Source organism: Abramis brama, assembly GCF_963993115.1.
Source record: "Abramis brama genome assembly, chromosome: 7".
NCBI classification, from domain to species: domain Eukaryota; kingdom Metazoa; phylum Chordata; class Actinopteri; order Cypriniformes; family Leuciscidae; genus Abramis; species Abramis brama.
This window is the reverse complement of record NC_139969.1, coordinates 18,039,199-18,064,447: the sequence shown is the minus strand read 5'-3', so window position 1 is coordinate 18,064,447 and position 25,249 is coordinate 18,039,199. Positions and strand designations below refer to the sequence as shown.

General features: G+C 37.0%; 3 protein-coding genes across 13 annotated transcripts in view; all 3 read right to left on the bottom strand.

Moving 5' to 3' along the window:
* Positions 1-7,702, bottom strand: part of asap1a (ArfGAP with SH3 domain, ankyrin repeat and PH domain 1a) — a 48,353-nt gene extending 40,651 nt beyond the window's left edge. For 2 of the 3 annotated variants that reach the window (XM_084119999.1, XM_084120000.1), the window contains exons 1-3: positions 7,584-7,702; positions 7,075-7,159; positions 5,378-5,504 (exon numbers count right to left, since the gene is read on the bottom strand). In XM_084119999.1, the coding sequence (XP_083976125.1) occupies positions 5,378-5,504; positions 7,075-7,133 (186 nt within the window). In that variant the 5' untranslated portion in view covers positions 7,134-7,159; positions 7,584-7,702. Of the gene's footprint in view, positions 1-5,377; positions 6,037-7,074; positions 7,160-7,583 lie in introns of those variants that run through there. The other variant, XM_084120001.1, reaches the window with a different exon arrangement.
* An 890-nt stretch (positions 7,703-8,592) lies between these two features.
* On the bottom strand, positions 8,593-20,277 carry ubtfl (upstream binding transcription factor, like). Of its 7 annotated transcripts, none has more exons than XM_084120002.1 (20): positions 20,136-20,277; positions 16,817-16,923; positions 16,508-16,689; positions 16,234-16,317; positions 15,966-16,121; positions 15,155-15,219; positions 14,940-15,060; positions 14,607-14,717; positions 14,377-14,504; positions 13,996-14,137; positions 13,197-13,238; positions 12,975-13,085; positions 12,709-12,867; positions 12,344-12,472; positions 11,779-11,864; positions 11,468-11,657; positions 10,218-10,265; positions 9,674-9,805; positions 9,356-9,475; positions 8,593-9,260 (listed from the first exon to the last, which is right to left on the bottom strand). In XM_084120002.1, exons 2-20 carry the CDS (start codon positions 16,872-16,874, stop codon positions 9,171-9,173), a joined length of 2,154 nt encoding a protein of 717 aa, XP_083976128.1. In that variant the 5' UTR covers positions 16,875-16,923; positions 20,136-20,277; the 3' UTR covers positions 8,593-9,170. The 7 variants fall into 7 exon arrangements, with proteins under 7 accessions (XP_083976128.1, XP_083976129.1, XP_083976132.1 ...); XM_084120003.1 differs by having other exon boundaries at positions 9,356-9,472; XM_084120006.1 differs by having other exon boundaries at positions 9,740-9,805.
* Positions 20,278-21,981: 1,704 nt separating this feature from the next.
* slc4a2a (solute carrier family 4 member 2a) overlaps positions 21,982-25,249 on the bottom strand; it is a 29,014-nt gene continuing 25,746 nt past the window's right edge. For all 3 annotated transcript variants that reach the window (XM_084119997.1, XM_084119998.1, XM_084119996.1), the window contains 3 exons: positions 24,161-24,330; positions 23,857-24,030; positions 21,982-23,520 (listed from right to left, as the gene is read on the bottom strand). In XM_084119997.1, the coding sequence (XP_083976123.1) occupies positions 23,440-23,520; positions 23,857-24,030; positions 24,161-24,330 (425 nt within the window). In that variant the 3' untranslated portion in view covers positions 21,982-23,439. The remainder of the gene's footprint in view (positions 23,521-23,856; positions 24,031-24,160; positions 24,331-25,249) is intronic.

Below are 25,249 nucleotides of genomic sequence, written 5' to 3'. Positions count from 1 at the left end.
AACTGCGTGTCTCTGTGCAAGGGATTTATTCTATGCCCATGTAAATGAAGTGCTAACTGCAGTATCAGTCACTGGGGACTTCTCCCTTAAGCACTCAGGGACATTTTTACTTTTTTTTCTGAGAGGATTATGAGGGCAGGCATTGCTCCATACTGGACTAAAACAGAGAATCTCTTACGTCCTTCACTCGATTGTGCTGTATAAAATACGACACAAGCAATAAACAAGAAGCAAGTTTCTATGTAAGCCCTCAAGACAAAGCTGATCATTCTGACATTTCCACAAATACTATTTGAAATGGAAATTATGAACAGAAATTGAGTTTTAAAAAAAATACTGTCTTTGAGTATGCATGCCAGCAGCTTGTTGATAAGCAGTCTATACATCTACCTTCATTACCTTGCCATCTGGTCCTCATGAGAATATATGAGCACAGTGCCATGGAAACCATTATCAAGATGGAGAGGCCTTGTATGGAATGCAGGATTAGGGCAAAGATGTTGTGGACAAAATGGAGTGAAGGACGGTGCAAATGTTGAGGTGTGTTATTTTATATCCTGAGAACAAACTACTGTTTGAGTCCTAGCAATGCCAAGGTCATGGTTCGATTCCAAGGGAATCCATGAACTGATAAAATGTATACCTTAGTTGCTTTAGATAAAAGCATCTGCCAAACGCATAAAACGAGACTCAAGGCCTCAACCATTTTCACGCACACAAATAATCTGTTTATACACATTTATAATCAGATTGATGGCTCAATCGGACTGCATGAAATTTCAATCTAACTGAAAGGGCTGGTGAAATAATGCGATCAACAGGAAAAATTAAGCATGTTAACACAATCTAGCCTAACTATTTTCTCAATCTGATTGAATAATACCTTCAGTCTCATGATGACTTACAAGCTCATCATGGGATGAGACTGAATATATACTAAATATTCTGATATTAATATCAGCTTTCTTTTTAAATATGTCATCAAGGCAAAAATAACAATTAAACTTACATAGCTCCGATGACATTAGCACAGTGGCTTTCTCCATTTCTGAACACGGCGATTGGGCACTGTGAATGCACTGAAGTTTTGTGTGGAATGTGTAACGATACACCAAACCCACGATTCGGTTCGTATAACGATTTTTGACCCACGATTCGAAACCTCGATTCTTTTTGGCAAAAGTAATGATTTTGAATATGTTAAATATAGCAAAGATACTTTTTAATTGTTTATTAATAAACAAGTGTTTTCTGTGTCAGTGTCTGCAAAGATGAAATTGACGATGCTGACTCGCGATCTTCGCAGTAGGCTACTGAACGGGCTAGAAAGAAATGCACATTTCATACGGATTACATAAGCAGAGAGCAGTCTGTTTTCTTTCGTTTTGAATTGTTCTGTTTAAAAATAGACATTTCAAGCCTACTATAGATATATTTTTCAGGTCTGTGAGGCAAGTAGGCTACCTTATACGCTGAGTTTCGGTTAATTTATGAGAAGAGCTCCAGTTCACGCGCCGGCGCCTCCGTGTCGTGATTATCTATTGTCTGCTATATTTATTCTTATTTATTAAATTCAGGCAATTGGTTGATAAAACAATGATTAAAATTAAGATACAATTAATACAAAACGAAATTCACTTTAAAGAAAGGCTTTGTGCTTTTTGTTTGAGGTCTCTGTGAAAGTTTTGAAGCAGTCTTTTAGTGCCGCTTTCAGAGCGGTCACGTCCGTAACATTGTTTTTTCCTCATAAATGCGAACTGAATATAAAATGAATATGTTATGTTCTGTGGAGAGCCAACCCTTCTTCATCCGGTGGGTAGTATTACTTTTGGTTTGCGCAGTGTAATTCACAGTATTACAAAAAAAATATTTTGCCACCTAAAAGATTTTTTGTCACTTCCGTAATGAATGTGTATTTCCCTCATATTAAATATAAAACACATGTGTATACTGATATTTTTTGTATACCTTTATTAAGAGAGTATGGATATATAAACAGACGTTTCAATATATTGGTATTAAATGCATTCTCTGAGAATTTATATTTCAGGTTTTGACTGCAAATGTCAATTTTAAATAATTTATCCTCAACTAGTTTTGTGGTGTAGGTCTACGTATTTTAAAATGTTAACTTCAAATAATACTAATAGTAATTTAAAGATGTAGTAGCATTGGATCTTGACGGGAAGGATAACTCTGGGAGTTGGAAGGGGCATGTCGCGATTCTGCCTTCTCACACCACGACACAGGTTCGTGGATCTGAGTGTCGCGATTACGGTTTCATATCGCATATCGTTACAGCCCTACATGTAATGCACATGTAAATGTGAATTGGATTGCAATGTTTAGGGTTAGGGCTGGAACGAAGTGTTGACGTAATTCCATCGATTACAAAAATCCGTCAATTTGTGTGGATGTTTCACACTGTTTACGCTCATCCCTGTCATATTTCATCAAGCATTAATCCACAGAAAATTATTAGGTTGATCTTTAAAATAATCATTAGAATATTCGACTAATCGAATATAAAATCGATAGACTAATTGACTAATTGTAAAAAAAAATAAAGAAAATAAAAAATCGATAGATTAATCAATCATCAAAATAATCGTTAGTAACAGTCCTAAATAAAAACAGTTCATTTAAATTTTCAGAATCTGATTAATTCTGACTGATGAAAATTAGTGCATGTAACCATACCTAGTGTGGAGACTAAATAAAATTATAAATCTTCTGGTCTGAAACATGATGGCGATCATATAGGGTAACGCAAATTCATGTCATCTGTCATCTCATGCCCCTTCTTTTCCCTAAAATTCCCGTGTCCTCTAGCTCTGAATCAAGTGTGCCGCACAAATCCTGAAAAGTGAAGCCAAAGCGATTCGATCGCCCCCTGGTGGCTGGCTGCAGTATAAGTCATAAACCCCACCCTCTCCATGTGATCAAAAGGGACGCAATTAATTCAAAGCAATAATTCATTTTAGGTAGTTCTTGTCACGCACACGTAAATTCAAGTGTTCGTTTTTCCCAATAAGTTTTTTTATTTTTTTTATTTGATGCTATTAAAACTAGGTGTAATGCCATGATTGACAGATGTGCTTTGGATTGACGTAATCGGCAACGCCCGTTTCTGGGATATTTTGGCTTCATTTTTCTGGAGTGGAGATGCGTCGTCCATCTTTTTTTACAGTCTATGTTCTGAATAAAATAAGAGAGAAGAAATCCTTTGGATTCCAGATGATGTATTCAAAAGAGGTCAAAAGAACATGTGGAGCTGCCAAAACGAGACACCACGGAGGAGTCTCTCCAGATCACCAGAAACATCATTAGCTAAAACCACTAATGGGCTCTTTACGCAACCCAGCCTGAGCATTCTGTTCGTCTCCTTAACACCCTCGCTATAAAAAAAAATACGGTCAACCTTCCCATGTGTATTATTCAGAGCGCTGTTCATTCACCTCCCATTCATTCTGCCTCACAATACCTCCTATCACTGCCCTGGACATTGCTAATTCATGGTGGTGACATTCATGTCTCTCAGAGTCATTCAGGGATCACCGTGTCTGTCTTGGCCATTAAAACCGTGTGTCAATAGAGAGTGGGCTCTGTGGCAGAGCAAGAGGAAGCCCCTTTATCCGCCTGCAGAGCTCTCTGTTGTCTTGGCAAGTCAGGTGTTCACTGGCCCATGTGTAAGTAGGTTAATCCCTTCTCTCTATCTCACTCTTTCTGCTCCTGGAACCACTGCTCAGGAGAATAACCTCTCCTTGTTACATGAACTATTCTTAGAACATCACAAATCTCAGATCCACAGAGGATGAGAGATGCTGGCTTGACTTGTGGGATTTCTGCCTTTTGAGAATTAGGGAAGCACAACTGGCTGTTCCTGAGTCTTACGTTTCCGTCTCCAAAACATCAAAGCGTGCAAATAATCTAAACTAATGCATTTTTACATCTATGGATGAACTAAAAGAGCTTGATTCATTATGATAAATTATTTAATAGTTTCACATAGTGAAATGAAAAAGTTGATGACGGCTTTGGTAAATTATTCCAAATGACATACATAAACATTACAAAAATTAAAACCCCTTTCAAGTAAAGTTTATGCAGATTCCAAATCCCATTTGACTCTACCATTCTGCAAGTCCATGCTCATCTATGAACATAATAACATACAGGCATCTAGGTCATGCGGACCATTAGCCCATCTGTCTCCGCTTATGTTCCAGTGCATTTGTTGCCTTTTACTAATTAACTGAGGTTGATCTAATCGCAGTTTCACTCGTATGAGGTTGTTTACAATCTCTGGATATCCCTGAATATATATGTCAGATATATAATGGAATTTATTGTTGATTTATTAATGCATATTTGTATGATAATTATGCACAAATATGCTCACTCCAAACCTGTAAATAAGACTTGAACAAAATATTGTATGTATTTTATTGCTTGTTTTGTTTAAACTTGTTTGCTTTGTAAAGCACTATATGAAGTATTAAACATTATAATAGTTTATATTATTAATAATAACAACTATGCCAATTGCATGACATGGCTGGTCATGTGATGTCAATATGGCAGCTAGCTACCATTAAGGGGCAACCGGCTCCATGTAGAATAAAACAGCTAAAACCGATCATTTCTCAAAAGTGCTGTTATTATTATCTTTATAGCAAAAATATATATATTGAAGGCTGTAACGTTAATTTCATGACAAATAAAATGTGATCAAATTCCTATTGACTCATATAAAGCACCCAATTCACTGCACATCCACGGCTTCAATGACATCAGAGTTATTCAAGAGAATTGCGCCAACACTCCAAATTATTAAGTTTTCTCTTGTGTGCACATTAAAAATTTATATTAAATCCAACGGACCTCTTCAAGCTTACATGAAATTCCAGATGAACAAAATTAATTTTTATAAACGCATTACAATAGGCACCAATTGATGAAACCAAGAGAACACAGATTTTCGTTGAAAAATAATATCGTTAACATACGCACAAAACAATAAAATAGCCTTAAAACAGCAGAAATTACGACTGAAAAACAAAAATAATACTGTTGTCGAATAATTTAAAGTGTTACTGTTAACAATGGATATATATGACTGTTCATCAGCGCCGCATTCTGTGTATTGTAAATCCATATCTACCGAACCACATGCAACCCAACGGGGACGAACCGGTGCTTCAAACGAGAAAGAGAGTGTCAAGGAGAATTTAGAGGTTGCAGGACAGAAATGAGCGTTAAGTGTGTTTAAAGTGGATCCTCCATTGGATTGGGCTCGTTCAAGGACCGTTATTTGTGTCTTGCACAATAGTGCGAGTTGAGCCTCCCTCATTTAACAGTGAAATAGCGGCCTTACCTCTTCCAGAACATTGACCGTGTTCCGACAGCTCTGCAAGCGGGTGGTGAAGCTTGATGTCGTGGGGGAATTGTAATCCTCCGTCGTCTCCGAGAGAAACTCGGACACGGAGATCTGATCCGGCATCCTTGCAAACACAGTCGCCCAATAAAAATGGAGGGGAGAAAAATCACAATAGCACCATGAATTAGACAGGGGTGGTCAAGAACGGAGCGATGTCTCAGTTTGGGTAAGGTTGAATGGCAAGAGGCAATGCGTAAAATGAAAAGAAACGTTGCCAAATGTGTGGCAGACAGTGCCTTTTTCTTCACTGTGCAATTCCCGTCCCTAGAGAGGGTCGCTGTGTGTAATTTCCACGTCTTTCCTCTTCCCCTGTCTTAATTATCCACTTGCATCTACATAAAACGGCTCAGGCTCCTCTCCTTGTTCTCCCAATGTAAGATACAAGATGCTGGTTTAAAATGTCCTCATTCCACAATTTAGCTTTAAAATAGTATGATAATTTCAGTATTTCCTTAAATTATTGTTGTTCCGGTTTCGGAAGCGGTTTCATTCTGTTTTCCCTTTCTCTTTCCTCCGTTTTCCCCCCCGTCCTGACGGTCTGAGCTCCCTGACACCAGCGCGTGCACGCACGCTCATCTCCTCCCACCATTGATGACGGGATAAACAAGAGGAGAAACCGCGCATGCGTCAGAAGGCTTAACATTAGCAGCTTTATAAAATAAAAACATTTTTTAAATCAAGAAGTCAAACCAAATGAATAAATAAATTAGTATGGTTCAAATAATAATCATAATAATAAATAATTTAATAAACGCCAGGATAAAAATAATAAATTATTGGTAAAGTGAATTAGTATGTTCATATTATGTTAGTATGTTAGTATTAGTAAAAAAAAATATCCAGAACTAAATTGTGCAAAAATAAAAAAGGGTCCAGTTGGGTCATTTATTTATGCATTAGGTTATATTTCTTATTATTCTATTAATGGAATATAAATAGCTATTGTCTATAGTTACAGTGATTTTTTTTTGCCCTAATGCTGATATCTTGGGTCATTTATTTATGCATTAGGTTATATTTCTTATTATTCCATTCATAGATCATAAATGTAATGTAGTCTATAAAGTGATTTTTTTTGCCCTAATACTGATATATACAGAACACATCCAGAATTTACGGTTTCATGCACTGAAGCAAGAAATGTTTAAGATGCAGTCAAGGTCAAGTTAAATACAGTTATGACAGTCAGTCATTTGTTTATTATGCTGTTATAATACAGCACAAGCATGTAATGGTTTGTCTCAAACGTACACATTTTTACTTTGTAGGAACTTCAGCTCAGCACACAGGCACAAAGCTTTTTTTGATATATAGTATATATCTCACAGTTTCTTGCTCTGCAATATTATTATACATCATTTGTGACGAGAGGGGGCATCCAAAGAGGCCGGTGCCCAGGGCCTCACAGGACCACAATCTGTCCATGGGGGCATGAACCAGTTTAAGAGTTCAGGTAGTTCTTTGATTAAACTTAAAAATAGTTTGACTACTCTGCTGTAAATTGAGGAGTGTTAGTATAGATTGATGTGCAAATCTGGAGGCAGAGAAAACTCACTAGAAGCACATATGATGTGCAGATGGAATATTTAGTGGTATAACATAAAAAAGCGATGAGCAGTGCATTTTCTACTCACCGACTCCATAAAGAATCCCTGGAGGAAAAACTTGATAAACGGGAGGATGAGGACCTCATCTTTGTAGTCACCTCAATAAAACAGCCTCAAATTGAGACAATAAAAATGCATTAATATCAGTGAGAGGAGAACATGTCAACTACATTTGATCCCAATTGGCAAATCCAGCTTAAGCTAGTAGCTGGTTTCTGGTCCAGGCTGTTAGACCAATTTTGGGCCATCAACAAAACCAGTATATTGAACTGGTCAATCTGTTTTTTAGTTTTTTTTTAACATGCTAGTTGGTCAACCAGCTGCATGTTGCAAGACACAACTTCTCCAGTTTAAGATGGATTTTCCAGAGAAGTAAATATTTCAATAGTTAAGTGCGATTCTCATCTTTCCAAGGAAAAACACAATCCCTAAAAATAAGCCTCTCCTGAAGTTTCTGTTTGCTGCCGAGTGCTGACATCACATTTGTCTAAACAAATTTTGCCACTCATGGAAAAAAGCCACGCCTTATAACTTACCGAGGCAACTGCGGTTTCACTCCGTATTAATAGATTAAAAAGTACTTGCAAAACCGATTGTGCGTAGAGCTCCGTGTTTCCAAGTGGCACCATATTCACTGCATTGTGCTCAATCCAGCGCGCGGACATTACGGGCTGAAATCACATGCCGCTACAGTTACAATGAGCTGGAATGCGCGCATTGATCTGCCCCATCTGGAGCTGCTGGACAGGAAGCGAAAATCAAGCATGTGGGCTGGAGGGGGCCGTAGGAGGGAATCCTGCACAGGACCACAACTAATGGCAGGAACTGGGAACGCTTAACTTTTTAAATGGAAATCTGATACCGCTGGCGAAATGAACGCGTTATGCGGTATTAAATTCAGCCTCACTGACAGAAATGACAAACTCGTTCTCTGAGAATGCTGATCAGCAATGGTACTCACTCACAGTAATAATCAAAGTATATTAAGGTCATCAGACACAAGAATTAAAATTAAATTAATAAAGAAATCAAGTTTGTTAAAAATGTATCATTTTTAATTACTTTAAACGTATTTGGAAAACAGCTCAAATTGTCAAATTATTTATTTTTTTGCAAATGTTTTAAATCAGCATCCTCCATCTCCTTGAAGTTATATATTATTTAATTCATATATTATTATATGAATATACATATTTATTATATATGAAGTTCATCATACATATTGTATATGCAGGACCTTCACAGAATATAGAATTATTTTTTGAAGTATTATTTTTTACGTTTATTATTATTATAAAAAAAATTGAAGTATGAAATCTAGCATTTCCATATTGAGGGTCTCTGGGTTGGTTAAAAGTCTGGATCTGTAAAGGCTGAAAACTGTTGCTCTTAAATGCATCGGTCATGTTTTTACAACACTGGATTGAATCATTTGGCACATTGGTACACACTCTCATCCACATACTAAAAGTCTCCTACTAAAACAGTAATAAATATCACTATGTTGCGATTACATTTTGATGTATCTGAAAATGGCCAATTAAGTACAAGAGGGGAAAAAGTGCATTTATTATGGAGGATCTGCAACAGAACGTTCTAAACAAGACTTGAGCAGCTCGTATAGTCCTCAGAGCTCCAGCAACTAGCTGAGGCAAACAAATATAAACAGGAGAACAGGGGATTTCATCTCCATTCCAAAGTCTTTCAACCCTAACATCCACCCTCCAAGCAACCCTGATACTTTCGAAACTTATAAAAGCTCAACTGGCTTTGAACAAATTATTTTCAAGTTAAAATAAAAAGAACAAAAAACAGCCAACACAGATTTTAATAACACACCTATATAAAGGCAATAAAAATTGATGCGATTACCACACATGTAACATAGCTCCGTTAAAAGAAAAAACAACAAAGAAAGTTGTCCGATTGACTAAGTCTGTTGCATGGACGTGGTGATGGGGAGAGCTGTTGGCCCCCATATTGTCTCTTGCCCTGTAAAGATAGGGAGCAAGATTACTGCATGCTGTGAGCTCACAGCTACTGAACCCCCTCCCTGTTTTATGGGAGGGGTATTACAAGGGGGCGTGTCCGGCACAGCCCCCTCTAAGAGGGGGTGGGACAGGTTAGTCTGAATCAGAGTCACTGCTATCTTCTGATGATGAGCTGCTGGAGCCGTCTGACCGGTCATCATCATCGTCGTCGTCATCTTCATTCTGTGTATCGTGTGCCAATGTTAGAAAAAAAATTAATACCGACAATAATAATAATAGAGCAGATTTTCGAAAAATTTAACAAAAGGAAAATTAACCTCATCATCTTCATCATCATCATCATCACTATCAGTGCTGCCAGATGACTCATCATCTTCATCCTCCGAGTCTGATGTGTCTGTTTTGTCATCATCGTCATCGGAGTCCGACGTGTCCTGCTGGAAACCAAGAGTCACACATCTTTCAAACAAGCAGCTATGCATGTGTATCACTGTATTTGTTTGTGTACACACATACAAACACACACACCATCAGCACACATCAATTAGCAAACTTTGATTGATTAACACCCTAAGACACTTCATACTGAGTCCACAGCCTGTGTGGGTGAGTTGCCCAGAGAGAGCGGGCGTTACCTTGGCCCGGTACGCCATGGAACGCTTGCCCCCCCCAAGACCCACCGTCGCGGCTCTGGCACCTACCGCCTTCGCCTTGGTGACTCGGACTTTCGCCCCAGGACCTCGTGCTTTTGTAGTGCTTCGCCGTTTCTATGAGGGCAAAGAGAAGGTGGGGTAGGGGGATGCAAGGACAGAGCAGCACAGGAAAAAAAACACGTTCAAGCTTAAGCAATGATTATTAGGCCCACAGTACAGCCCTAAGAACATTATCCATTCAAGTCATGTTAGTTTGAGCCGAGAGACGAATGTGATTCTGAATTGACAGAAAGGAAATAATAAAGCCACATGTGGTGGCAGGGACAGAAATAGCCTCTATAAGCAAAATCAATCAACTAAATTAACCAGAGTGCCTCATCTTGCCATGCAGTGCAGAGGGTTACGGCATAGAGAAGAGTAAATCACAATCTCAGCTATATGAATGCTGTGTGAGAAGTAACTCTAATATACAGAGCTTTGCATTATAAAGAGCAGAATGCAGCTGCAAAAATGCGCAATCACTTACCGTAGTGGAGAACTCTTTATAAACCGCACGCTCCTGAGGGGACAGTGACTAGGAAAAAAAGCAAAAACGAGAGGGAAACACGTCACTACAAATCTCCAAACTCACATTGTTCACACATTTATTTTTGTAATAAGGTAAAAGACACACAAAAGTGTCCATGTTAAAGAAAAGGAAAATCTTTTAAAAATCTAGTTTAAAACACGTGTGCCAATTTCTTAAAGGGTCAAAAACCCTAAACTAAATTTCCTGAGATTTTAGTATTGTTTAACAGTGTGTTGAACATGATAGAAGGCAATGTTACCATTCGTTAGTTTTAATTGTAGGAGAAAACTAGTTAATTTTAGGGTTTTTTGCACTATTTTCAACTTCCGGGTTTAAATTCATCTTTGTTTCAACGTCATAGGATGTGAAGTTTTCTTGTACTATTGTACAGTGACGACTCATCAGTGTCTCATAATTATTCATGAGACAGTGTGTCCTTATCCTATGAGAAGACGCATCGTATTAATTATTCACGACAGCACGCATTGATTTCCCATGACAGGCGCTTCAAACAGTGAGATTGCATACGGTAAGTGAAAGATGCACTTACTTCTCACAAAACCATGTATATTGTGTTGCGTGTAATGGTAATGGTAAATTGCAGCATGCGTTTGTGGGAAGCTTTGATGCTTTTAACTCAATGAGAGCGAAATAAAGTCTGAATCTAAGCCGTTGCTGTGTTGTCGGTCTCCCCTCTTCCCCCTCCACTCCGGAGCTTACATTGGTCAATGCACTTTTGTAGCGTTTTTCAAAACTGACTGGTGCTGAAACAGGGGGTTTTCATGGCCCTTTAAAAGTGTACTCTTTGTATTTATATTTATTCATAAATAACATCTATGGTTTTGCAGATTCACACTACATGATATTTTACCTGAACAATTTGCTTTGTTTTTCAAAAATTAAAAAGTAGGGAAGTCTTTGTTAAAATATAAAAAATATAATAAGAACAATAACAGATAAAACAAAAGATTATGCCAAACTACTTAAGGTTTTCTTCTAAATAATTTCATTTTTCTTTTAACATCATTCAAAATGAACTTTTATTTAGAAATTGAAAACATGCTCATAATGGTTGAGGTGTAATTCATTTTTAATGTATTTCTGAACTACTTAATATGTAGGACAATAAATTAGCATCATGCCATTGACCCATTAATAAACAAAGTGTATTTGATCTGCAGAACTGGATGATTCAACAAACTTCTTACCTTTACCCAAGCCTCAAGCTCAGCTTTGTACTCTAGCTGTTGTTCCTCCACCTGTTTTTTATATTTGTCTTTCTGGCTCTGACTAAGCTTGTGCCATCGCTTGCCGATCTCCACCATGCGCTCCTTCAGGCTGAAGTGATTCAGCTCACCGTTAGTTAGGAGTTCCTGAGAGAACATTTGATACCCGCTCCTGAGGTTGGAAAGGAAAAGAAGAAACGTTTTGGTAATACCTTATTTTACACTGTCCTTGTACTTTTTTTAAAAGAAGGAAAGTCTCTCTGGAAGCAACAAGCTAAAAACGTGACACTTACACCGGGGGCTTCTTAGGCTCGCCATCAAATTTTGGTTTTCTTTGTCCCTGTCCTGACAGAACTGTCCTCATCTCTAAAAGCTCCCTCTGCAGAATAAAAAAAAAACAAGAAGAAACATGAGCGAATAGACTTTTTCTATTGATCCTAAACGCAAAGACAAGACATAAGACAAGTCTATGTTAAAATGCTCATGAAAACAGATTAGCAGGCTGATGAACCACTGCAAATTAAATCTATATATATATATACACACAAAAGTTAACATATCAAGATGCCAGGTTCATGAGAATATGGTAGAATAAGTGACAGAACACTAAAATAAAGACATTTAAACATCACTGCAATGATGTTGAGTCACACTGATCAAACAAAAGTGCAAGTTTCACCAACTTCAGCTGGAAACAGCACAAACTAAGCATTTGCATATACACACTGAGATACAAGTGCATCCATTGCAGACTCCTCCACCTCTACACTGGGGAGGAGGAAAGTTAGGGGTGACCAACATTTTGACATTTCTTCAGCACAGGTGAGAAGACAGTGGTCAAAACGTCTGGTCACTGACCACGGTCCGGTACTGAACCTCGTATCGCTTCTGGTCCTCTGCAGCCTTCTTGATCCAAGGAATCTTCTCCTTCTTTTCCATGGCCTTCCAAGCAGCATCCATTGCATTCTGCGCTTTCTTCCGGTCATTCTGTGAAGAGCAGCAGTTTAAGTTTATGGTTTCTAAAAAAGAATGTAGTGGTAGCTCAAGTACTTTGGAAAGGCTGTGCAAAGCAAGCCAATCAGTACAAATATGCTTAACGTGAAGCGTTTTAGACCAATGAGATTTTGCATGATGTCACAGAAAAGTTTAATACAAATTTAGCATTCTGTGATTCAGTAAGAGGTCTCTTCCTAACTTATGAAAATCATTCATGTTGCTCTTACTCTGTATTTAGCCAGATAGTCTCCTATCACGCTCTGCTGCCACATCTCCTCTGGAGTCTTCGGTGTTTCAGGAAGCCGTGTTTTCTTATTCTTATTGTCTCGCTTCTCTTTTGAAAGGCCATGCCCCCATTGATCCAGCTCAGGGTCACGACACCGTTCCTACGGCACAACAAGAAGAAACTACTGCTCATTCTGATCCAGACAGCACACCACAAGAGCATAACAGCATGCATGTATATAAACAAGGACATCGTGCACATGCCCACCTTCACACATGGGGATTTGGCCCTCAGGGGGCTGCCTGCACCCCCTATGCTCATCTTGCCTCCCAGCTTCTCCTCTCCACACACACGCTCCCTCTCCTCTTCTGGGAGACTCTGGAGAGAGACGGTGTTTAAGACAAAGTGTCAAATAAGCAGAGCCTCCCTTGATCAAGAATTCAACGGTATCTGTTTTAATAGCATGAATCTGTGGTGCCTTGTACTTACCTCAATAAACCTCTGAAGGTCAATCTCATACTGTTTCTTTTTCTGTTGAGACAGATAAACACAGATAAACATTGTAATTTTTAGTTATAGCTGAGCCAGTGTTAATGTAACAACTGTGTTATTAAGAATTGATATTTATTATTAACCATGCCTGCTTTGCCAATTAACCTGAGTGTTTACCTTCCCCCTTTGTTAGTTCCAAAATATTTGTCAATGAAGAATATTTTTTTTAAGTTAATTTTCAGTTAACAGTTTTTTTAAAAAGAAATTATACTTTTATTTAGCAAGAATGTATTAAATTGATCAAATGTTACAGTAAAGAAATGTATCATGATACAAAATATTTATATTTCAAATAAATGCTAAAACTTTCTGTTCAAACAATACTGAAAAAGTTGCATCACTATTTCCACAAAAATATTAAGCAGCACAAAATGAACAATAAATGTTTATTGAGCACCCAAACAGCATATTAGAATGACTTCTGAAGGATCATGTGACACTGAAGACTAGTAATACCTGCTAAACATTCAGCTTTGCAATCACAGGAATAAATTACATTTTAAAATATATTAAAATAGAAAACAGTTATTTTAAATTGTAATAATATTTAACTATATTACTTGTTTACTGTATTTTTGATCAAATACATGTAGTCTTGATGAGCATAAGTCCACCCCAAAAGGGGGTCAGCCAATGGTCAACCACAGAAACCTTTTTGGATAACTATTATTTGATACTGACTTTTAATATTTTCTCTTTTGCTTTAAACAACCGAGAGTAGATGGGTCTACAAGACCTGTTCACATCGTTTCTGGAACATGTCCTTCTCTTTCTGGGTCATCATCTTCCACTGCTTACTGCATAGCACCATTCGCTCCGTGCTTGGCACGTCCTTCATGTTTACCATTAGTTCAGCACAGTACAGCGAATAGCCATTTCTGCAGAACAAAACCATAAAAATATACTTTAAAAAACTGCATACATATATATATATATATATATATGACAAATACTGCAAATATATAGACAAGAACCACTAGTTGATTTCAAAACGGTCAACAACATTATTTCTAAGAGCAGCATATCTTGGTAAGATAAGTCAGCATAAGCCATGCAAAACATCTAAATTAAGAGATTCCTGAGAAAACCAAATGTTACTTAGCGGTTAAAAACATACGGTGGTGGTTTGGTTGGCCGGCCATCAAACTTGTCCTTTAGCTGCCGTTCAGCCTTGGTTAAAACAGACTTGACGTGCTCATCAGAGTTTGCATCTGGATGAGCTTCAAAATATACTCTCATGCTTTCCTGAATGAGGAAGTAATATTTCACAAAGTTTACAATGTAATATATCCCTCTAATCAACAAAGACTGTATCACCTTAGCCTCAGTGAGAACACAAAGCCATACCTCGTAGTGTTTCTGCAGCTCTAGAGCTTTGCTTATCCATTTCAGCCTCTTTTTGTCTGGTAATTGGGACCACTGTCTACGTAATACTTCCTTCAGCTCCTTCTGGCTTACCTACAAGTATCAAACATGGAAAAGTGAGTGTCGGTCCATCCATAAACAGCTGAATATGATGAAATGCGCTCAAAAAGAAGTAAAAACACATAGACTGAATTTTATATAAATAAGTCATAAGCTGGACTTTGATTCAGTTACTCAGTTCTAACTCTTTGTACTTAAGTTGCTATACCAAGACTATATGACCACTAGGGCCTTTTTCCTGCCAAATTTTGTTACCTCTGGGTGAATTTTCATGTAGGCTTTCTTCTCATGGTTGTACCATAGCTGCTGAGGGGTCTTGGGCTTCTCTGGGAGGTCTGACTTCTTTCTCTCCTCTATTAAATCTGGGTGGTCCTCCCTAAAAACAATAGAAGCTTCACACTGAATCACCAGTACAAAAAACTGACACACTTGTGTTAGGTATTTATGTGCAGAGGAACGTGGACACTAACTTGAATCGTGCCATGTTCTTCTCAAAAGATTCTTTCTCTCTCTGGAATTCTTGAATGTACTTGAGCTGACAAAAGTTATAGTGCAAATGTAAAAGCAAAACAGATGACCTTCAAAAGTAATATTTACAAGAACTTTATGAGAAAAACAGCTCAAATCTTTGAAATGAATGAAATTCTACAAACACCAGCACTTCACATACTGTATAGTAGAACAGTAAATACCAAAGCACTGGATTTCATTAAATGAACAACAACAATTTAGGTTAAAATGTATGGGAATGTACAAAATAATGTTTATATTACCATTAGGTTACCATTTCTGTTACATTTTTCACTACTGTTAAAATTTAAAATGTTCTGCAGTGAGAAATGTTTTTTAAGTAAAAATATTCTCAATTGATGTGAAATTATAAAAGTGTTCTTTTAGTATTATTTATATAATGTTTTAGTATTTATTAATATTTAGAATTAGCTTTTATTTTTTATCTTTTTTATTTTTCATTTTTTTTCTCTATAGCTTTAATTCATTTTATTTCAGTTTTAGCTAAGTTTAAGCTATTCATCCAATATATTTATACTTGAATATAGTTAATCTTTACTGCAATTACCAAAACCGATTTTTAATAGTTTTAATTAGTTTTATATAACATCTTTATATAACATCACTGAGTTAGCATGCATAATAATTAGAAAAGAATGAGGAAAATACAGTCTTCAAGTGCAATAGTCAGAAGTTTCAAGTAAAGCATGTCACACAGTGACATCAAAACTTCCCAAAAGTATTTCATGTCAACTACCCACAAAAACTAACCTTTTTCTTTTCAGGAAGCTCTTTGTATTTTTTGGACAGAATCTTGGTGAGATCCAAGTTGCTCATCTCGGGGTGGATTTTTGCATACTTGGCTCGCTTCTCCATAAAGAAGCGAAAGTAGGGAGTAAGGGGTTTCTTTGGGAAGTCTGGATGTGTCTAAACAGAGTTAAAAACGCTCTATTAGTTGACACAACACATCAGGGTAAAACATGAAATTTGATTAGGGTAAAAGAGATATTAAGAACTTTTGATATCTTCACATTCTCACCTTCAATTTTTTCCCCTTATAAGGGTTCTTCACATATTCAATAGCATCAACAATGAGCTCTGTCATCGTTCTGTATTTACGTACCTAGGGTGGGAAAATTATTAAATCAACTCCGTAATAATTTTAATGTTCTGCTTATTATTGTGCCAGCAAAGTTCAAAGTAAAATAATTTTACATGGACAATCTAAACAGAATGTCTCTCACATAAACGCCTATCAGTGTTATTTGGAAAACAGGCACATTATTGCTTTAGCTCACTGGAATTTGGCTCACCTCTGTGGAAACTTTCTGCCATTTCTGTTTACACATGTCTCCAGTGAAAGCCCCAAACCCCACCTTCTCCCAGTCAAAATGAGACTCTGTGGTTTTATACTTCATTGTGTCTCCATCAGGTAACAGACTGCGTATCCTCTCCAGCAGTGTCATGCAGTCCTCTTTGCTCCATGTATCTGCATCTAACAAAAACCAACACCAAAGCGTTGAATGATCAAAAACAAAGGGTGTTTTTTAATGCTGACAAAAGCAGTGTAATTGTTGTGTGTCTGTGTGAATATGTCCTTTATTGACAGCGTGCGAGCATACTTGACTCAATTTTGATTCGTCCTGTCTGGGTGCCAGACACACTGGTGCTGCCATTCATGATGACAGAATTCACCAATCTCCACCTTGACACTTCACTGGCCAAGTGGCTGCATAGAGAGAGAGAGCGAGAGCGAGAGAGATTATTTATTATATAGTATTATATTGTATACTAGTACATTTTTATTAATGAACTTGAACTGTTACTAGTAGCATTTTCTTTCTTGTTTAGCAACAACTGCTTTTTAACTTTTCATATGTAATAACTAGTCAAAATTAGTTTAATTAAAAATGTAAGATTTCAAATGTTACTAGCAACAATTGGAATACACATTCTAATAAACAGGTAACAGTGTTTATTCAATTAGTGTTAGGAGAACTGGTAGAGATACTGATCTGATAATCTGAATTGTTACAAGTAATGTTACAAGTAACTAAAGAATGAGCACTAGAACCACATGAATAGTAAATTGTAATAAATACTAGTCGGAAGAGAATAGCTGATATCTATGGAAGCTTGTTTCCGCCACAGAATAAAAAATAAAAAAAGGTAATTGCGACTTTTTTTCTCAGAATTGCAAGTTTACATCTCACAATTCTTTTTATCTAAGAATTGCGTGATATAAAGTAGCAATTGCAAGTTGTAAAGTCAGAATTGCGTGATATAAAGTCGCAATTGTGTTATAAAGTCAGAAATGCGTGATATAAAGTCGCAATACAATTGTGTGTGTTATAAAGTCAAAATAGCGAGATATAAACCTTGCAATTGCGAGGAAAAAAGTCAGAATTGCAAGTGTGATCGCAATTCTGACTTTATTTCTCAGAAATGCAAGATAAAAAGTCAGAATTGCGAGAATTGTAAACTCACAATTGTGAGATAAAAAGTCACAATTATATTTAAAAATGTTTTATTCTGTGGCAGAAACAAGCTTCCATAAATATCTGTACCCCGGATCCGTATACAATTCAAAAGTAAAATATGTAATATGTTACCAGTAGTTACTTGTCATTATTGAGCGTCTAATAACAAAGAAATAAGTACTAGAATTTAATAACACACTTATGCTGACTAATTGAATAAATACTAGTCACAACTGGAGTAAGTACATAAATACTAGTATCTAAAGAACAGGTTCTAGTGAAATTGAAAATGAATGATACTAGTCACTACTATATTAATAGCAATTAAGTACAGTAAACATAAAAGTAACAGCTAGTTAGTTAAGATGTTAATGTTAGTTAATGTTAAAAAAGCTTGCCATATTAATGGAAATAAGCAAAATTAGTTCTCATTAACATATCATAAAATGAAAATCAATAAAACAGTCTGTACAGAGCAGTGTTACTTCAGTATTATTTGTATAGTATTAGTATTAATATTTTGAAGTAGCTTTTATTTTTATTTTTGAATAGTTTTAGTTGACAAGAACAACACTGGCACATAGGAACGTAACGAAAGGGAATGCACAATTAATGTATTAAACAACTGATTCTATTTTATTATTATTTTGTAAACGGTCGTCTAATTGTGAACGATTAATGAAATGCACTGGAGGTCATCACTGCCACCCAGAGGAACATAATGTGCCCATGCCCCGCCTCTGGAGCACCTCGACACGGACGCGTCATCACGCCGTGGCCATACCAGTGCACCAGCGGTGGCGAGCGGCGAGAAACCTTGACGGGATGCTATGATGATCGCATATTTCCAACGCCTATACATGACCAAGCCGCGATTTTCATCTTGGTTCACTTAGAGCGACCGGCTAAACCAGAAAGGACCGACAACTATCCGGGACTGCTTCACGATTCATGCCACGGTTTGAGGATGCAAGAGAAACGCACGTACATGGTGTCGGGGGTCATCTTGGCAAGGAACGGCAGAAAAAAGACTTTCCTTTGGGATTATGTAACCACGAGCAGCGAGACGCGAGGACGAACACGACCCTTGCTCGAGCGCATCAGTGTCCGCGGAAGTCTCGGTCTCTCCTCCCGTTCTCCGCGAGCGCTCACTGTTTACATTCTGCCAGTGCAGCACATTCATAGGCGAGTACTTCAATAAACGCATAAAGATAGTACAGACATTTTATTTTCTGATCCGTAAGAGATATGACATACAATTCAACACATAGTATGGTTTGCTTCATCTATTTAAACGTTTAACTGATTTTATAATATCTTCTCGTGTAATTCGTGTTTATTTCAAATTTAATAACAACAAACAAACTTTAAGTCCAGTGTTTCACTGGCATGCTTACTTGCATGTTTACATCTTGCGTGATATATTACAATTCTTATGTTGAGGAAAGGCTCGCATGTATACTTTTACTTTACCAGTATCGCAATATTTACTGTCTTGTATCATATGCTATGTTATATATAATGGTATTTATCGCAAAATCACCGAGAAGTGTCACTGATGCACCTCGCACGTGCCCGCGTTCCTCTCGAGCTGTGTGTCTCGCTGCGCGCCCGCACGAGGCGCCGGTTTCCCGGTTACAGTGTCATCCCCGCCCGCGCGCAAGGTCAACTGAGCCAAAAAGGCTAAAAACGCAAAAATGTTGTTCTTTCTGCAATGTTCGAGTCTTTCTATGAACAATAAACCTCAATAGTCGTGTTATGTTCAAGAAGTATTGCACTAATCACTTCGACCAAAAGTATGACAAAACTGTCCAAAAATACATTGAGTTATATTAAAAGTACGGTCAATAACAAAGTTTCCGCCTACTTACTTTAATAATTCGTGTGGAAGCTCACTATAACTGATTAAATGAATGAGTGTAAAATATGTTTCCTTTAGTGCACCGACCGTTAGTCTGTTTGCAACCCCGGTAATGGCGTCTTTATTCCGGCAGGAGTCACCACGCAGCTTCCGCTGGCACGAACGCCTCAGCTAGCGCGCGAGCTACTGGGGAAAGTACGACGAATAGCGCTTACGCCGATTAAAAATGCGAATCGATGTCTTTATATACGCATACCAGTTGCATCCTTGCTGAAAATTCAAGTGTATTTGCATGCTGATTTTTTTGTTTTGTTTTTTGCAGGGATTGTGACAATATCATAAAATGCACTATTTCACTATAAAATCAATTTTGTCATGAATAAAATACTTAAATGTTTAATTCTGGTGACATATTAAATATCAGTAGAATAATACAATGTTTCGGCGAATCAGAATTAAAAATAGAGGTATGAGCGGGCGCTTGTGCCTTCTCTCGCCCCAGAGCTCTCACTGCAGAGCCGCCATGAATGTTACAAAGACTCGGGGACGAGCAAATTGAAAACCGTTCCAAACGGGCTCAAAAATTATCAAATCTCTTACCTTTTTCAATATTCCGGCACGGATGTGCTTATTAATTAGCGATGTGTTCGTGTTAAACGATTTTATTGTATTTAAGTATCTGTTTTTTAGCCGTAAACCCCGGGGAGTCAAGTCGAAACGAATCCGACAAAAGGAGCGTCTGGTTCGGTATGAAACTCCGCCCAGCGCCGCAGGGGGAGGAACTCCGAGGGAAAACATGCGAGAAAAAAAGGCGGAGGCTAAAACTTAAAAATAATATTTATTTTTAACATTGATACATTTCTAAATTATATTAATAAAAGTGTTTATGCATTTTTCAACATTTTAAAGCTCGACTTTCTCAAGCTTTAAACTCGCAAAACCAAAGTAGTAATCTACCGTGTATGCATCTAACAACCATAAACTACGTTAATATTAGTTCACAATTGCTATATAGCTCTCTTTTTATGGCTGGCCATTTAACATGACAAAATATCTACTGGTTGCCATGTAAAAGAGGACTCTTTGCCAACCCTGCAACTACTTCAAGTGCGAAACCGATTGGTTTGGGTGCCCACATTCATTCTGCTGCCGCGGAGACTCGCACGGCCTCCGCGCTCCAGAAATCTCGTCTCTGCAGGCCAAAAACAGTCGGTTCTAATTAGTGTGTTGAGATTATCTTCGTTTGCAGAGACGCTGGTGCCTGCTTGTGAATCACTGTCACAGTCGGGCACTGATTTCCCTCAGCCTTAGAACAAGTGCCATTGACTGTATCTCGCTCTCTCGTGCTCTCTGATTGTACACACAATCGTCACGATATTTCTTTATGTGAAACTGACCAATGGCACGAGGAAAGGAGGAGACAGCTGTGACTGACTCAACCCCTTCAGTTTGACCAAGCCTGAAAGAGATGCTTCACACAGATCCCTGAAGTGAATGAGAAAACAAGTCTATCATTCATGGATTATTATAGTATTTATGCAGCATTTTGTCACATGTCAGTGTGATAGGTACTGAGCTGAACAGGCATGAACTGAGTCATCCACGATTATTAGTGTACGTGGTCATTTCTAAATGTTCTCAGGATTCCCACAGTCATGGTTTTTCAGATATTAAAGGAAAAATCTTAATTTTAAAATTAAAATGAATGAAAAAGTCATGGAACAATGTTTGCAAGAAAATCATGCAAAGTGACTATAATATTTGAGGCTCACCTCATGTTTATGTAAACTGTTTGTTTAGATTATTGTATTTGAGAATTGCAGAGTTTTCCATCCATTATGAAAAAGATCCCCGAAAATGTAATTATTAAATGTTAATTAATGCTGCAGAAGTGTGTGAGTCAACGTTTGGGCCATGTACTCTTGGTTTCTCTGCGGGTTTCTCTGCGTGTTTCTGTGCTTACAGACATCTTGTTGCTACCAGCATTGAGTGGCCATGAGATGGCAGCAGAGGTGCATTAATGGAGTGAACAGTCATTCATCATAGCACTGATCATCACTACCACTACAACACATGAATTGCAAAGTTTTTCACTTCATATCTGGCACATATGACTACATTGTGCTTTCTTGTAAGTTTGTCTTGCTTCAGGTTACGCTGAGTTGTAAAATAGCATTCTAGCATAGAGGGAGAACATAAATGTTGCACTCGATAGAGGATATGTGTTTAGTTTAGTGACGACTGGCTGATATATTCGGTTGTTTTTAAAATTTGAGGATTAATTGAGACAATATTGTAATGGTATTACCATTTGAAATGCACTAATTTCAGTCAATATGGCAGAAAACATTTTAGCACTTCAACAAGATATAACAACAAAATCTCATAATTAATTTGCTTGATGTGTGTAAAATAATAAATAAAAAAATAAGACAAAAAGTCTTATGTAAAATCAGTTCCATTATTTTATTTTGTTGGGCCTGCATCTATATATTTACAGAGCTAAAACCAAAACATTTGCCCAAATCATTGACATTCCACAGTAATATATTAATTAATAATCACAAAAATCTGTTATTGAACACCTCTTTCTCAATCACACCTGCTGTGTTTTCTTGCTAAGGTCACTTCAGCTTTTTAAAAGCAATATTGTATCTGAAAGGAACAATCGAGTGAAAAAGGCACTACTACAGGGTGTGGGATAGTTATGAAAACAGTAGAGAACTGTTTTAGAAGGGGAAAATACACAATTTGACATTTTTAAAACCATACACAACAGACTAAACAACATCTTAGATGTAGTCCCTTCTTTATAAAATTAATTATTCGCAAGATCATCTTGGTGACTGGAATGTACATGATACACATGATACATAATTATACCAAATCTACACTTGCTTCTTAATTTACATTCTAAATCAGTACCTCAAACAACAAATATTCACCTATGGAACCTGTTAATAAAACTAAACAGTAGTGCAGCAAACGATCAAACCATTTCACAAGTGTGCTTGGTGATATTTAAATCATAACAACATTATTCAACATAGCAGAGATAGTGTAAAACGCAACCCTTTGCACAATCATTTTCTCTCATACAAACTGGGTAAATAATAATCAACCATAATCAAATTACTCTTTTTGTGTCCATGTATTATTTTAACTTTTAAGACTACTTAAAAGATTCCCTTAGGGTTCGTGTGATAAAAACACGGTCCTCTTTGGTGCTCTGGTGCTGGTTTCAAAATAGCTATGCAACCATTTTCAAAAGACAACATATTCACAGTTGTGAAAAACATATATTTTCTTCTTCCAATTAAACTTGTGACTGCAACCAGTGTTTCGTCGCTAGTGGCAATGCTTATAGATATACATTTCTGTTTAGCTACAAAAATATTGAACACAGACATACATGCATACAGTATATGTATACACAATTTGCATTAATGTTATTCTGTACAGTTGTTCATTTTTAGCAGTTCATTATATGCAATCTTCCAATGAAATAAAACAAACTGATAAGCAGTAAAAACGGCTTCATTTTAAATTTACCTTTAAGTGCTTCCTGTGCCATTTTGAGCTGAATGGAGATCATAAATTCATTTAACGCTCCATAACACACACATAACACAATAACATTTCAACTCTGATAAATAAACAGATAAAATATTAATAGTACAGGCGACAAACATTTCTTCACGCAACAGATACAAGTGACACTGAGCAACTATTCAATACTTTTACATATGTATAAATATAACGTCTCCGTGAATTAAGCAAAAAACAAAATGAGACAAACGTTGATTAAAGAAAGGGGGAAAAAAAGACAGGCAGTACATTTGGGCATCTCTGCCTGAAAAGAAAGTCAGGCCACAGCCCAGGTAGTGACAGAAGAGGAATGAGGTCATACTGGCATTTGCATCTCTGTATATTCATCTTGGCCTTCTCTGTCATCAAATGACGGCTCTGCATCATCTGCGTCAAGCTGTCACACAGATAAAATGAACAGTGTTAAAGGCAATGGTCAAATCAAGATTTCACATTTTATTATTAGCCTTGTTGTGTGCGTATATATATATATATATATATATATATATATATATATATATATATATATATATATATATATATATATGTATATGTATGTATGTATGTATGTATGTATGTATATATATATATATGCAATATATATGCTGTAATACAAGTAAAAAATAGAAATATGAGAAATATGAGTTTATATTTTAGTATTGAACGCACTATATTAAACACCATATCTACAAATAGCATTTTGCCTTTAAACTGAAAGAAAAGAAACACTTACACATTGTATCTCACGTTGAGTAAATATTCGGGACAACAGGAACCTCCTGAATGGCACAGTGAGGACTAGGACAAACGGGAAGGCTAAAGAGGCCGCGGTTGACATTACAATCCACAGCACAGCCAGGCACACCAGCTGCAAACAAGTGAACAGGTGCATGCGGAGAGTACGCACCTGAAATAGACGAGTCCAAAGGTTAAAGCACAGCTAAATCTGAAGAGAACGGCATTCCAGACCTAATGTCATCAGAATATTGATTTAAGAATGGTGAATACTGTGATTAGCTGAAATCTCTGAAACGAACCTTGCGGACATAGGTGTGGTCAGGGTGGTACTTTGGTGGCATGAATAGCAGCATCATGCGTTCTGTTAGCTGGATCCCATTGAGAGACATCACTCCCATATAGAGGAATATACCAAACAACACAGCAATAGGAACCTGCCGCAAAAGATCTCCAATCACAATCGAGAGACCTTTGGAAGGAAGAGGGTTTATATACTGTCAGTTCTGAACAACAAATATAAAGAAAATACAACCAGTAATGGCCACAACTGGCCATTCACTACTAATTTATCTAGAGATGCACTGATTCTGATCAAATTCTGGCTGATACCAATGGAGAGACACTGTCGGGTTTCCGGAGGTAAAAACTAAAAAAATGTATTTCTCCATAGGTAAATTGACTTTCAATGATAACTTATAAACCTTTCAAGACAGCCTTACTGTGAACTACGAGGTTGTTAATTAAAAGTATTTGCTTCTGTTGAAGCTTTTAGCCAGCATTCTCTCAACTTATCTTTCTTTCAAATAATCATGTTTAACTACATTACCCATGTTGCTGTACAGAAAAACGCACCAAAAGATTGTATTAGCTCCGCCCACTCCCATGAAGCACCGCTAATGATGTAATAGAGTTGTTCTCTCTACACTCTCAAAATACTTAAATATTTGAATATGCATGCATATTTTGCAATGAACTTTTATATATAATCAACATTTTTAAATGAGTAGTTTTATATTTCTGTAATATTTTTAATCTGATTATGCTGTTTACAATGCTTCATGGGATTGTAGTTCTTTCTATCACTAAAGCCATTAAGTACACAGTCTTGTACCTTGTATTTTTGTCCGTTTTTAAATAAATGTTTTGCTTCGAATCAAAGTTTGTAATGTTATGATTCTCCTTGTAGCTGGTTGGCTTGGTTCATGGCTTATAATGCTTTAACAAAGACTTTTTTGAAATCCCTATAGGAAAAATGAATGGAAAAAAAAAATACTTGCAGGAAAAAGTGGGCGGGCACTGTTGCACTCTATAAACCAATAATTATTTTCATGTAATGGCCTATAAGTAATTAATGGCAGTATTAAAATTCTATAATATTTTGAATACTT